This window comes from Astatotilapia calliptera, chromosome 19, assembly GCF_964374335.1.
Source record: "Astatotilapia calliptera chromosome 19, fAstCal68.1, whole genome shotgun sequence".
Taxonomy (NCBI): Eukaryota; Metazoa; Chordata; class Actinopteri; order Cichliformes; family Cichlidae; genus Astatotilapia; species Astatotilapia calliptera.
This window is the reverse complement of record NC_137440.1, coordinates 20,756,680-20,770,965: the sequence shown is the minus strand read 5'-3', so window position 1 is coordinate 20,770,965 and position 14,286 is coordinate 20,756,680. Positions and strand designations below refer to the sequence as shown.

General features: G+C 40.4%; 2 protein-coding genes across 2 annotated transcripts in view; one reads left to right on the top strand and one right to left on the bottom strand.

The window, feature by feature from the left end:
• Positions 1-11,016, top strand: part of syne1b (spectrin repeat containing, nuclear envelope 1b) — a 65,855-nt gene extending 54,839 nt beyond the window's left edge. Inside the window, exons 134-145 of the mRNA XM_080294180.1 lie at positions 173-364; positions 452-779; positions 1,124-1,192; positions 1,875-2,002; positions 2,274-2,400; positions 2,552-2,763; positions 2,955-3,155; positions 5,101-5,229; positions 5,341-5,553; positions 6,222-6,314; positions 7,202-7,260; positions 9,908-11,016. Coding sequence (XP_080150306.1) covers positions 173-364; positions 452-779; positions 1,124-1,192; positions 1,875-2,002; positions 2,274-2,400; positions 2,552-2,763; positions 2,955-3,155; positions 5,101-5,229; positions 5,341-5,553; positions 6,222-6,314; positions 7,202-7,260; positions 9,908-10,151 — 1,995 coding nt within the window. The 3' untranslated portion in view covers positions 10,152-11,016. The remainder of the gene's footprint in view (positions 1-172; positions 365-451; positions 780-1,123; positions 1,193-1,874; positions 2,003-2,273; positions 2,401-2,551; positions 2,764-2,954; positions 3,156-5,100; positions 5,230-5,340; positions 5,554-6,221; positions 6,315-7,201; positions 7,261-9,907) is intronic.
• On the bottom strand, positions 10,668-14,172 carry ccdc170 (coiled-coil domain containing 170). Its single transcript, XM_026152614.2, has 7 exons — positions 13,939-14,172; positions 13,455-13,736; positions 12,756-12,956; positions 12,492-12,665; positions 12,098-12,340; positions 11,645-11,848; positions 10,668-11,462 (listed from the first exon to the last, which is right to left on the bottom strand). Exons 1-7 carry the CDS (start codon positions 14,086-14,088, stop codon positions 11,211-11,213), a joined length of 1,506 nt encoding a protein of 501 aa, XP_026008399.2. The 5' UTR covers positions 14,089-14,172; the 3' UTR covers positions 10,668-11,210.
• Between the last annotated feature and the right edge of the window lie 114 nt (positions 14,173-14,286).

Genomic DNA, 14,286 nt, shown 5'->3' with positions numbered 1-14,286 from the left:
TTCAAACACTGCTTTCTACTGACTCTTGCATATGTTCATTTTATCTTCATTTCTAGAGTCAGTTTGCACTTGTGAAGAGCAGCTAAATGGATATTTCATAATTAATGTGAGATACACATCACACACAACTTTGTGTTTAGTTTTAACAGCTTGTCTCTCTCCGGCTTCACAGTCATTCCAGCAGGAGATTTCTCTAACAACAGCCAAGATCGAGCACATCTTCCACCAGGGGGAAGCGCTGATAGAGAAGAGTGAGCCTCTGGATGCTGCTGTCATCGAGGAAGAGCTGGAGGAGCTGCAGCGCTACTGTCAGGAGGTGTTTGGTCGAGTGGAGCGCTACTACAAGAAACTCATTCGCCTTCCTGTAAGACCTCAAAATTGAGAGAATCTGACAGATCTGTGGCTTGGGTCCAAATGTAATCTTTCCCATACTAAAGTCCTTTATCTTTAGCTTGCAGATGACGACACTGAAGTGTCATTGTCCGATCGTGAGCTGGAGCTAGATGAGCATTGTGATTTGTCCAGTCTGCCGTGGAGTGAACGTTTGGGGGATGGCTTCCTGTCGCCTCTGCCGTCCTCCGGTCGCTCAGCTTCCTTGGCTGCCCAGCTCCGGACTGAGCGCTCGGGCAGAGACACCCCAGCAAGCGTGGACTCCATTCCCCTGGAATGGGACCACGACTACGACCTGAGCCGTGGGCTTGAGAGTGCAAGCAGGGCTCTCAGAGAGCAGCAGAGTGAAGAGGGAGACTTCCTTCAGCGTCCTGCCTCAGGCTTGTCAGGTAGGTTCCCATACCAGTGCAAAACTATGCTTGAAATTTAAGAGATTTTTCAGAATAATAACTTTTCTTTATCACTGTTAGCTGTTAAAAAAACGTTAGAAGAGCGATATCTTAAACGACTGTGCTTCTGCATCTTTTGAGAAGTCCAAAAAATGACATCAAAAGTTCCCATAGGGGACAGAAAAACACATAAGGAACACAAGAAAGTTAGTGAAGGGTTTATCTGTGACTGATTACATTATGGCGAGGATTTTCTTGGTGCCGTTGAATACCAGGATAATCAGTTCACTGAGTCATTCTGAAGCCCACTGCTAAATGTGTGTACTGTATAATGTTTCTTCCAGATGTAGTGATCCCAGAGAGCCCTGAGGCCTTTGTTAAACTAACAGAACAAACACTGAGGTCTTCCACTGGTAGGCAACAGCAGACCCCAGCATGCCACATGTGTTTGGGGCCAGAAATAACAGACACACTCTGAGTGATGAAACACTAGTAGTCTGTTCACCAGCTTGGAATTTGATTTGTGTTCATTTCTTCTCTTAAACACACTTTGGGCACAAATGGCAACACTTTCTAACCCTGGGGAATAGGGTCAATTCCATTTTTATTCCTTCTATTCACTTGTTCTGCTTTGGGCTCTAATTCAGCAGAACAGAAATGGAATTCAGCCTAACCCTTCTTTCTAACTAGCTTTATTCATTTTTTTAACTTGACTTGTTCTTTGTAGCTAACCTGTTTGGATTTGTTGATTTGCATGTTTTTTTTCTTTCTTTGAAAGAAATGTATTGATTCTTATAGAAGGGACTGCAGATTTGTTTAGACGTCTCACGAAAAGGCAAATCACATAAAAAACACGGGGTTTAAATGTATTATTTCAAATCAGGGATGCAGCTCCCGATGCAAAGGGCCACAAAGGGAGTGCTGTGATTTGTGACAAAAGGCCAGAACAAACAATCTGCATTCCTGTCTACTTCTCATTTTTCGCTCTCCACATTTTATTTTTCTTAAATCAGGGGGGCTTACCTTCTTTTCTGATGTTAAACATGTTTCATAAATATATTATGGAAATATAATCAGCTAATATTGTGTTAACAGGGGAGGTTGCTGCTGCAGACTCTCATATACACCCTCTGGATGTCAGCCGTTTCCACCTGCAACAAACGGACAGCAGCCGCAGCCGCACTTCTGCAAGCACAGAAACGGACTCTTCATACATGGGATATGTATGTGTTACTCATATTACGCTTAGAGCTCAGAACAATCTATTCTTTAAAGCTTTTCTGCTCTGGACTGTACATTTAACTGCAATTAATTCTGCTTTGTCTATTTGAATGCTGCTGTTGTTTATTTTTGCTCACATTTTTTTAATAATCTATTTTCTCCTCACAGAACTCACTTGGTTCTTCAGTTTAACAATATTTTTTCCAATTTTGAAATAGTCAGTATAATCCTGTTACACTGCCTGCAATAACCAGTCTTTTAACTGCTCTGTAGCTGCGACTGATGGGCGAGTGTCGTGGAAGTATTGACACAGTGAGGAGGATGGGCTCTGAGCTGAAGGAGGAAGAGGATACGGTGTCTGGACTGGCAGATCCCAGCAGCTCAGAGTCCCAGACTTCAGGTAATACCTATAACTATCCCCCATCTTAAATAAGCATTTAATTTATGTTAATTTATGCTTGTTAAAGAAAAAAATATGAATTATCCATTGGGCTACAGTGCTGGTAAATTCAGTTAACATAATCTTTTTGGTCTCACATCCATCAATCTAGGAGTGATTGAGCGCTGGGAGCTCCTGCAGGCTCAGGACCTCAGCAAGGAGATGAGAACAAAGCAGAACGAGCAGCAGTGGCAGCAGCTGAACTCTGACCTGAACAAAATCTTGACTTGGCTGGGAGAGACAGAGGAAGAGCTGGAGCAGCAGCGTAGACTGGAGCTTGGCACGGACATCCAGACGATTGAGCTGCGTATCAAAAAGCTCAAGGTACAGGTTTTTTTTAGTAGTAAATTCCCTATTTTTTACTTTTTTATTACTCTGCTTGTTATTTTCTTACTTGAATACTTATAAATATATACCTTATAGTCTTTATTCCTGCTGTTTCCTTGTTTTGTCATCAAATTGGGAATTTTTTGCATTTCTTGTACGTCACCATGGACATGCGTGTTTGTCTACAGGAGCTGCAGAAGGCGTATGACAAGCGCAAAGCTATAGTGCTTTCCATCAACTTGTGCAGTGCAGAGTTTCTGCATTCGGAGACAGACGAGTCCCGAGAGCTACAAGGCAAACTGAAAGACATGAACAACCACTGGGATAAACTCGGCAGCGCGCTGGAGGAATGGAGGTCTTCGTTACAGGAAGCTCTGATGCAGTGTCAAGTGAGTGCTGATCAAGTCGGACTGTTTGGACAGATCGACTTGCTCATGAGTATGAATATCCTTCTATGATATGCTAGTTGGGTCTTCACCTTCCCAAATTTCATCTGTTTTATTCCTAAACTATTTTTCAGATAAAACTATAGCACTAAGATCCACATATCTACCCATTGAGGACACATCTTTAACATCCGAACCCTCGTCGGTACTAGAACAGTTTGAATTTGTTTCCTTTCCGACCCTTAAGGAAATAATAGCTCAAACGAAAAATTCCAATTCCCGTCATGATGTGCTCCCTTCTCGCATTATCAAAAACGCCCTGAATATTGTAGGACCCTGGATTTTACTTATAATGAATTCATCACTACTATCAGGATGCGTCCCTGCTGTGTTCAAACATGCAGTTATCCAACCTGTAATCAAGAAAAGTAATCTTGATCCTAATGTCCTCTCAAACTATAGGCCGGTATCGAAACTCCCTTTTATGGCTAAAGTCTTAGAGAAAATTGTTCTCAAGCAATTGCAATCTTTCTTAGAGGCAAATGGAATCAATGAAAAATTCCAATCTGGTTTTAAACCTCACCACAGTACCGAGACAGCTTTACTGAGAGTTTTTAACGATCTCCTCGTAACTGTTGATACAGGGCGCCCTGTGGTTTTAGTTCTTTTAGACTTGTCCTCTGCTTTTGATACGGTCGACCATGATATTCTCCTTTCAAGACTTGAACATGTAGTTGGCCTTAAAGGCAAAGTACTCTCATGGTTTAAATCATACCTATCCGAGCGGTTTTTCTCTGTCTCTATGGGAAATCACTCCTCTTCCCCCGCACCCCTTCGCTGCGGTGTTCCCCAGGGGTCTGTGTTAAGTCCCACGTTGTTCTCTCTCTATCTGTTACCCCTGGGAAAAATCTTTAGAAATCACAATATCTCTTTTCACTGCTATGCGGATGATATCCAAATCTATTTCCCTTTGGATTTGGATCTTCAATCCCCGCTATTGCCGTTGCTTAATTGCCTGTGTGACGTCAGAGACTGGCTACTGCATAATTCGCTCACCCTCAATGAAAACAAAACAGAAATTATCGTCTTTGGTAGCCACATGCCGTTGAAACAGCTTTCGGAGACTTTAGGTTCCTATGCCAGCCACTTATCGCCCACTGTCAGAAATCTCGGAGTAATGCTGGACAGCTCCCTCAAATTAGATAAGCAAGTGGCTGCAGTGGTAAAAACCAGCTTCTACCAACTACGCCAAATTTCGAAGGCAATGCCTTACCTACGACATAAAGACCTTGAAAGGCTCATTCATGCTTTTATAACCTCTAGACTGGACTACTGTAATTCTCTTTACTTAGGCCTCCAACTCTCTCTTATTCAACGCCTACAATTAGTCCAGAATGCCGCAGCACGCCTTTTAAGCGGCGCTAGAAGACAGGATCATATTACTCCCATTCTAGCTGACCTCCACTGGCTTCCTGTCAAATACCGTATTGTTTTTAAAATTCTTTTATATACTTTTAAAATCTTAAATAACTTGGCACCCAGTTATTTGATTGACCTTCTTAATCTATATATCCCTACAAGGGCACTCAGATCCTCTAATCAGGGGCTTCTAATGCAACCAATGTCTCGATTAAAGACGAAGGGGGATCGGGCCTTTGCTTTCGCTGCACCAAAACTCTGGAACAGCCTACCGGTTGATGTCCGTGTGTCGGAAACTATCCAATCTTTTAAATCTCGGTTAAAAACCCATCTGTTTAAGCTCGCTTTTCAAACTACTTAGCTTAATTTTCCCTGATTCATGTCTGTTCTTATATTATTTTATAATTTTATTCTTTGTTAACTGTTTTCTCCTGTTGTAAATTGCAAGTATGGTTCGTTTGTGAAGCACTTTGTTGTACTTGTGACTTTTAAATGTGCTATAGAAATAAAATTGAAATCTGATCAATAGGAATTTCATGAGATGAGTCACGGTCTGCTGCTCTGGCTGGAAAACATCGATCGCAGGAGGAATGAGGTGGTTCCCATTGATCCCATCCAGGACAGTGATACTCTCCATGAGCATCACAAAACACTCACGGTACCAAACTGTCACACTCTTAAACTTAAGTGCGTCTTTCCGTGTTACTTCCATAAATCCACTCTGTAAAAGGTTTCTTTTTTGAATGTATCGCTTAAATTTTCTCTCCAGCAAATCCGCCAGGAGCTGCTAGACTCACAGCTTAAAGTTGCTTCACTACAAGACATGTCCCTCCAGTTGCTGGTCAACTCGCAGGGCAGTGATTGCTTGGAGGCTAAGGAGAAGGTTCACGTCATAGGAAACCGCCTAAAACTCCTGCTAAAGGAAGTAACCCGAGACCTCAGAGAGCTGGCCAAGATTCTGGACATCACAAGCAGTCAACAGGTAGAGCCTCAGTCACTTGTGTACCTGTCATGTGTTACCTGAACACCTTTCTTTTATATTCACCTGCATTTAAAAAGTCAAAAAGCATTTGACAGAAACATTTTCAATTTCTTCCATCGTCAGATTTTTTTAAAAACAGAATTTTCAAGTTTAAAGTGGTTTTTGTAAAAATAAAATAAAATAAAATGAATACATTTGGCTATAATCTAAAAAAAAAAGCTCAAAAAAGAAAGAACTGTGAAACGCAGACAGGCTGAAAATTCACAGGTTCATATTCAGTGATATTTCATTAGTCACAAATGTGTTACTCACACCGCTAATGTACAATATTAGCAAAGGTGGGGAGCAAACTTGTGATGGTGCAATTTGCCAGAATCTTGTAAGTGTGTAATCGTTTTACATTTTTAGCTCTCATGTGGAGGATATTTTTGCACTGAATAAAAAATATCATATTTGCAAATAAACGATTGTTTCAGCACAGGATACACTTAATTTTACTTGAGTGTATTATATTGTTTGGCTGTGTCCTTCAGTTAGATTTTTTTAAGTACTAATCACCTGCCAACCACTCTGTGTAGTCTGTGGCCACATTTAGAAAAGGGGTCACTATTTGCTTAACTCTCACCTGCTTTGTCTCTCTTTGTATCTGCGATTGTTTCCAACATCAGGATCTTTCCTCTTGGTCGTCTGCTGATGAGCTGGACACGTCTGGCTCCCTCAGTCCTGTATCAGGAAGGAGTACTCCCAGTCACAGACGATCGGTAATGTTTATCTCTACCTGTACATGCTGCTATATGAGAACCAGGTGTTTGGAAACCCCTAAGACACATAGAGTAAATGCCCCAAATGCCCCAGTGAAGGCCAGATTCACCCCTGTCATCCCAAGATCTCTCCTCACGCTCTTCAAATCTTTCTCCACCTCCACAACCAGCGTTACGCTCCCTCCCTCTGGATTTTGAACTTTTTTCCAGCCTTTTGCTCTTCTTGCATGTTGTCAATCTCCAGACAGTCTCCTGAGATGTCCTCCTTTCTAACTTTTCTACTTCTTCCTTCCTTTTCTTGGCAGGCTTTTTAGCTCTGCCCAGTTTGTTTCTTTTTCTCTTCCAGTATTTCTGAAACCCTTTTCTTTTTCTCAGACTTCCCTTAAATTTCTTCTCACTGTAGATACGTTTCGATCCTCGTAGTATTATAGCTAGGATTACTGGCTATTGTGCAGCTGCTTAATTTCAAGTGTAGCATAGAACTTGTTGCTGGTTTAATGAGCAAGCATGGCATCAACAACAGCAATGAGAAAGCATTATTTTCTCATTATTCAACTGTACATCAGTCCAAATAAGCATGTCCCTGCTTATACTATGTGTATGTTACTAAATGTCCTTGTTCCAAAGAGATTCATGCATCACATTGCATAATTGTAGCAGTCCCTTTATTGCACTCCCAAGCTGAAGCAATTCAAAGTAGTTGTGCTCTGTGAAGAGCCAGATTCCTTATTATAACAGGTTACAAAATCAGTCACTTTCACGTATGATTTTGTTGCTGCTCTTCTTTCATTTTGGGTTTTCTTTTCATCAATAGCTTTGTCTTGATTTGCCTGGACTTAAACATACTTTCTTTCTTTTACCTCCCCCCCCCTGTTCATTGCAAACAGCAACGGGGCAAATGTAGTCTGTCACAGCCTGGACCCTCTGTGAGCAGTCCACACCACAGGTACCTTTCTGTTGGTTTCTAGCACACCCAGAAGATAATGGAACTCAGCAGCCCATGATGCATTTGGAGATCAGTTGATTTCAGCTTTGAAATGAAACACTTAAGGAACAAATATTCAGAATTTCAGCTTTTAACGCTCGTGCCAGAATAGCAGCTCATGATAATGAATTCCATCATCTTCTGTAAGTCTAGATGCTCTGTGTAGGCTAGGCGATCAGGTGAGTGGTAGCCCACGCATCCGAGACAGGAGTTTCACAAGGAAAGGTGCAAGGCCTCCTCTCTGCCAATGTCCTTGGCTGCTTAATATTGCTAACCAGAGGGCGTTTCTTATGAATAACACAAATATTTCTCTATATCTAACTTCCTCGCTGATACTGAGCGCACACACACACCCTTTTGCTCTCAAATTGCCGAGCCAGTAAATGTCTGCAATGAACAATGCAAAGGCCGCTCTCTTCCTCTCTTGCGCTGATTCTCTCTCTTGTGTGTTACATTTCTTCTCCCTCTGCTGCTGCTATCTCACTGAGTATCCACCATCTCCCCCCCCTCAGTCTGTCATCTGTGAGTCTTGCCTCTCAGGTCTCCATTTGGGAAATGGTAAAGGGGCACTTTCGGTAAAAACACAGGGCAGCTCGAGTCACTTTGTTCATGCATTCTGGGATTGAGGGAAAAATACATTTAGAGAGCAAAGCAGCCTTGATTTTTCTTAATTGAAATACATTCTGAATACTTTATTTTTTACAATACATACATATGTAAACCCCTATATTACTGCTTTCAACTGACCGTGTCTTCTAACTTTTTGAGGCTATAAGAAGACAGTATTACTGAGGGTGATGGTGACAGAAAAATGACACATTACTACTCATAGTATGACATTTTGTGAATTTGCTTATTTCCTTATGTTTCTTTTTTGGACGTGGAAGCAGTTGGAAACAGCCAGCGTGTCTGGCTCTTTCCTCCTCCTCCCAGTGTCCATGCTAAACTAGGCTCTCTCCCAGCTTCATCTTAACATCTTAATTCACAAAGGGATTTCAGTCATCTCATCTAACTCTAAATCTAGAAAGTGAACTGGATTTCCCAAACTGTTGATTTAAGAAAACGCAGCTAACTACCAGGGTCAAAGATGCTGTTTCTAATTGCCGTGCTCTTCCCGCCTCCGTTTGCTTTGCATTTTTTAACAGGACACAAACTTTCAAAGACTCCATTGTTATATGAATAAAAAGAGTATTCTCAAATTCAGCTGTTACTTGCAGCATGCCGTTTGCCTTTTACTCTAACGCCTTTTGCAAAGAAATGCAAGCTCTCGTATTAAATGTCTTTGTCTGGCACAGGATTGCAGAATGTATGCCGTGAAAACTGTTTTGTGACCGTATTCGTACTTGTGTTGATCCACCCCAGTCTCAGTCAGCATGTAGATCACAATGTTAAACATTGTCTAACATTGCTTTACACTGTGTTGGCAATGTCTTTCAAACACAGCATGGTGCTTACATCCACTGTCGCTGGACTGAGATCTTATTTGGATTGAAACTATGCAGACAACATTAAAACAGTTAAGAGTGGGGAGAGAAGGATATTAAATTAGGATAATTTTTAAAGGGAAGTTTGTTTATTGGATTAGACTAATTTGATTTGTTTGTAATTTTTACTATTTCTGTAGCAAAGAGAAGCAGTTTTGTACATGTAAGATTGGTTTATTATATTGCCGTGGAAGTACAACAGTGTTTCCAACAAAGACGGGAGTATGTGCAAAATGTAAATAAAATAAAAATGCAATGATCATTTAAACTCAATTATATTTAATATAAAGAAATCAAATGATGAAATGCATGTAAATTGATTTTTAAAATTCGGTTCTATGTTTTTATATATGTTCAGTCAATTTTGAAAGCAGCCCCATGTTTCAAATTGGTGGTGCAGGGCATGTTTATAATTGTGATCAAGAGTTTTTAGTGAGTATCACCCAAACTGTCTCTACTACAGAGACTGTGGTTTTGCTAAAATAAACAAGGCTAGCTGATATCTAGATGGCAGCATGTGTTGCTTCAAAACCTGCATTTATCTTTTTTCATTTATCCTGTATCTTTCTTCACAGATGGTCAAGTTATAAAAGCTACATCTACTGTTATTATCATATAATAGATGTTGGCTCATGTTCTCTTTATGCCAAAGGACCAACTATCCATCATTTCCATGAAGAAATTCAGACTTTGATTGGTTAGACTATAGTATAAGTTACAATTTAAAGAACTCTGTTCCAGCATGTTACATGTTTTGGATGGAAGCTTGTTTCTGTCACTGAAAAAAATCATTTCAGAGTCAAAAGCTCGAGTTATTGTCTGAAACTTCGACTGATTAACGCAAGCTTGAAATTAAGAAAAGTAACTGGAAATTTAGACATAGGTCTGCCAATTCTTTTAATTAATAAAAAAAAAAACCTTTAATTGATAATTAATTTAGGTTGGGTTTAAATGATTTAAAATCCATTGCATTCTGCTTTTATATACATTCAGGCCACAGTCTTTTTGGAAACACATTTGCAGTAGTGCAGATGAGAAGGAGATTTTAAAAGTCTATAATCCATAGTTGTGTTTGACTAATCCTGTTTTTGCTGGGCTGTGAATGTTTGTGTTTGTGTGAGCAGGCCTCACAGCGACGCTGGATCCGCTTCCTTCCCTTCTGACTCGGAGACACGATCATCTCGTAGGTCCTCGTTTCTGTGGCGCGTCTTCTGGGTCGCACTGCCTCTCCAGCTCTTCCTGCTCCTGTTAGTGGTTTTTGCCTTTCTGCTGCCAATGTCTGAGGAGGACTACTGTGCTCAGTCCAACAACTTTGCTCATTCCTTCTACCCGATGCTGAGCTACACCAACGGACCGCCTCCAGTGTAGATGGACGTAAAAACCACTGATGTTTAGTATTCTTGAGCCAGAATGACCTTAGTGGGATTCATGTTGATATCCTTGAAACGGTTAATCACGTTGGGAGCAAAAACAAATCCTGCTCGTCCATTTTTACTGCAGAATAACAGCTGCCATCTACAGTTAATATCTTTGTGTGTAGCACATAGGATCAAGCATCTCACTATGTTACTCTGTGTAATGCTGTGTCAGTTAATTTGCATTTTTGGTGTAACGGATCTGGAGGTTTCTGCCCACAGTGGACATCTGCTGGATAAACGACGTGTCGACTCAGTGGTGTAAACATGACGTAACTTCTCTCAAGCCGATAGCACCAAAGTTAAACGCTGAAATATAGCCTGTGAATTTGCTTGTAACTAAAAGTTTGTAAACAGCAAAAACATTTAATATATCTTACATTGCAATTATTTTTTTACCTGTATTTTGGCATGCAGTTTTAATCTTTGCTTTTACTTACTTACATCCATCGTTGTGTCTGTGGTAATCGGTCCATTTTTAACTTGAACCACATGGATTCATGCAAGAGTCATTTAAGCCAAGTCAAGTGAATTTAATATCCAAGTCAGACGCAACGCAGGAGTTTAACCTTTAACAGTCATCCATGGTCTTTATACATTCTGCTGTTTTATTTTTTCAGGATATGAAATATGTCTTTAAGATTGAGAAATATGACCAATAGAATTATTGCATATTTTATAAGACTGTGAGTTCAGTATCAAATGTATAACAGTCGAGAGTTATTTAACATATGTATATAATGCAAAAAGAAATAATATGAGAAATGTATGTATATGCGACTCTCAAAAACAATGAATGCCAAACCTTCATTCTAAAAGTTGTCATTTTATTTGTGAGTTAGCATTTTTAATATTTCACCCTTTGTGCATCATACTTATATTGATCTTCCCATGAAAACACAAATATAAAAGAAAACTTTTAAATTGTTATTTTATGTTTCAAAAGTAATTAATATCTCTACTATTTCTCAACATTTCAACTTATTTTTGGTATGAATGGAGTGAATACATTTTAAGTTTCGTGAGATCTGCAGGTGGTAACATCCAGGTTGGAGCCATCGGATAGTTCTTGGACTTGTTGCAGGTGAGGTCTCTGGTGAGTCGAGTAGTGCCGAGGTATGTTAGCATGATGATGAAGGTGGTGACGGTGACAGTGGCCATGAAGAAGGGTTTCAAGTAATTTGATGATTTCATAATTTGGAAGAGCCAACGCTGTGGCATCCAGGCCCAACGTTTGAGAAACCAGCATGCGGAAATCCACCAACTGAAAAAAGAAACTTACCTGGTTCAAAAGTTTTCAGAAATCTTGTGACCTTTCCTTTATTTATATTAACAAACAACATTAAATGAGCTCTATGACCGCTAACAAACATCTGCTGTGCAAGGTCATGAGATGTGGATGAAAGCATGGTAAACAAGTTTTCCTATTTGTCGTTTGACTCTTACCTCTCTCTGCCTCTCAGACAGCTGAGCAAGGCTCTGTCTGAGGGTGAGGAGTTCCTGTAGGTCGTCTCTTGTCTTCTTCTCTTGGCTTTGCAGGTCTGAGCTAACTGCGCTCAGCTTTTTCTCCACCTTTGCCTTCTCATCCGCCACCAGATTCAGCTTCTTTTTCTGCTCCTGCATGGTCTGAGTCTGTTGCGCGACTTTCAGCTTGGCATTTTAGGCACAGCAGAGACTCGAGTGAGCGTCGGGTTTTAGTAAAACAAGAGTGACTTTATTTAATTATGTCAAATTATTAATCTAAGATACTCTGATACTTTGAAAGCATGCATTGATTGCATATGCATATGATTCAATGACCCACCAACCCATGCCCCAAAATTAACACAAATACACAAAACATTATGAAGTGAAAATCCCTCTGGAGTGAATTTGGGCCCAAACCCTTCTCCCCTCTACCTTGAGCTCGCTGGTATGGGAGAGCTGGGCCTTGAGCTCAGTGTTGGAAAGTTTGGTTGCTTTCAGTTCACTTTGAAGACACTCCAGTTTTTTCTGCAGCCTCGCAGCCTGCAGTTGTGCATCATTTTGTTCCGCAGCCAATGCTGATCGGGTCTTCTTCTCCTCCTCCAGCTCTGAAACCTTTTTCCTCAGTAGTTGGATGTGGAGTCCTTTGCTCTCTATTTGTTCCTTCTGTGATTTCAACTACAGGGAATGGGAATATTTTAAATCAACTGTATACATTTTTTTAAGCTGCATTTGTGCATTTAGAGGTAAATTATCTGCTTGTTCAGCACCACTCTCCACTTGTATAAACTTGTGAATGATAAAAACAAAAAACAAACAAAAAAACTACCTTCCGTTGTAAGCTGTAAGTCAGACTTTTGCTCTCAACTAAAGCAGTTCCCTCTTGTCTAACAAGTTGTTCGGCACGTGACAGAATGAATTTTAGCTTCATTTCGAAGTCAAGATCAATGTCAAAGTCCTCAACCTTCATCGTCTTGGACAGCTGCTCCAAGAATTCCTCATACTGTTAAAAAAAAGAGACAAATCATAGGAATGTGTCGCTATACCAACCTGTATCTGTAACTTATATGCTTAGTCACATGACTTTACTCACATCCTGTTTGCTGTGTTGCAATCGGTCACAATGCATGTCTGCTGTCAGCAGTTCGGCCTCCAGACATTGCAGTCTTCCCCTCAGGTCTTGGACTTGCTGCTCTGCAAGCTGAGCCCTCTGTTGTGCAATGTGATGAAGCTCTGTCTGCTCATTCAGCTTTTCAGAAACACAACACAGCCTCATTTCCACCTCTGGCAAGCTCTGAAAGACCAGCATAGTGAAAATGTGTGGTAACATAAACTATTGTGTGCACACTCCTTTTTATCTTACAGCTGGACTAAGTCCTTGACAGATGGAACAGGAAGAGTTAACATAAAGATACAAGTAACTGCATCAATTGCTGTGCTTTGGGACGTATTCTTCTACTTTACAGAGTTATCCAGTCGATGTAGTTATTAGTCTGCAAATTAAAATAAAAAAAATATTTAGCTGTATTGCAAGTATTGAGATTAAAGTGCTACCTGCATGCTTATTGGTAAAAAAAAAAATCAACCAGTATGTTTCATTTTACACAAGTAACTGATCATTCATGACATATAGCGATTAACAAAAAGTAATCCTAATAGCTAAAATACAATGTGATTTATAATTGTCAGCAAATGTGTTGTTTGGCTGGAGCCACATTTGCACCTTGGAGAACAAATTTAGCTTTAAAGCAGCTTTTAAGCATTTTTTGTTGGAAATCCCAACGTTCCTCACCTTATTGCAGAGGTTATCCAGTGTCTGTAGAACATCTCTCTCCGTGGGCAGGATGACGTCCTCACACCTCTTCTCCAGGAGGCCGACCAACGTTTCCAAGAATGCCTGCAGCTTGCTCTCAGCTTCTTGGATCCTTCTTTCAAGCTCCTCCACCTGGTTCTCCAGACAGTGTGACTCTCGCCTGGCTGCCTCTATTACTCTCTTACTGGCCTCAAGTCTTTCAGTTAGGGTCTGCTTCTCCATCTCGACACTTCTTCTCCCAACAGCCAGACCATCAAGCTCCTAAATGACATACAAACACCACAACAATAGGGCAATTTTAGCAGTTACTCCTAAAGTAATAAAATCTTTAAATTAACAATTTCGTACAGAAGTCAGTAGTTTTTACACAACGCTACTAAATCCTTTAGTTCGTGGGTTAAGCCGTCCAGACATGTGAAATCTTGTACTGTAAAGTAACTACTCTTTTAAGTTGTGTATATACCACTTTGAGTGAATCAAGTGCTGCTACACTGCTTGCAGCCTTCCTCCTCTCTTGGTCCAGCTCTGCCACCAGCCTCAGCACCGTCTCTCTGCTGGCTTTGCACTCCACCTCACTGGACTTCACACTCTCTTCTAAAACAGCAACCCTCATCTTCAGCCTCTCCTTCTCATTGCACTGTTAATTACAGAGGTTGAATAAAGGTACTAAATAGTTATTAAATGTTTTTTTTAAATCTATTTTTAAAAGTTGCCAACATAGGAATCAATTTAGTTTTTTCCTCCGCTATGACTGAATTCAGTAGACATTTAAAATATTTTAAGGCCTACCTCGTTAGAGTTTTCCATAACT

Excerpts from the sequence above, each read along its gene's own strand:
- ccdc170 (XM_026152614.2), bottom strand. The coding sequence starts at position 14,088 with ATGAGGGTTGCTGTTTTAGAAGAGAGTGTGAAGTCCAGTGAGGTGGAG. Across the intron at positions 12,341-12,491 it reads CTTACAGCTTACAACGGAAG|TTGAAATCACAGAAGGAACA; the intron begins GTAGTTTTTTTG and ends CATTCCCTGTAG. Across the intron at positions 11,463-11,644 it reads TGTCTGAGAGGCAGAGAGAG|TTGGTGGATTTCCGCATGCT; the intron begins GTAAGAGTCAAA and ends TTCTTTTTTCAG.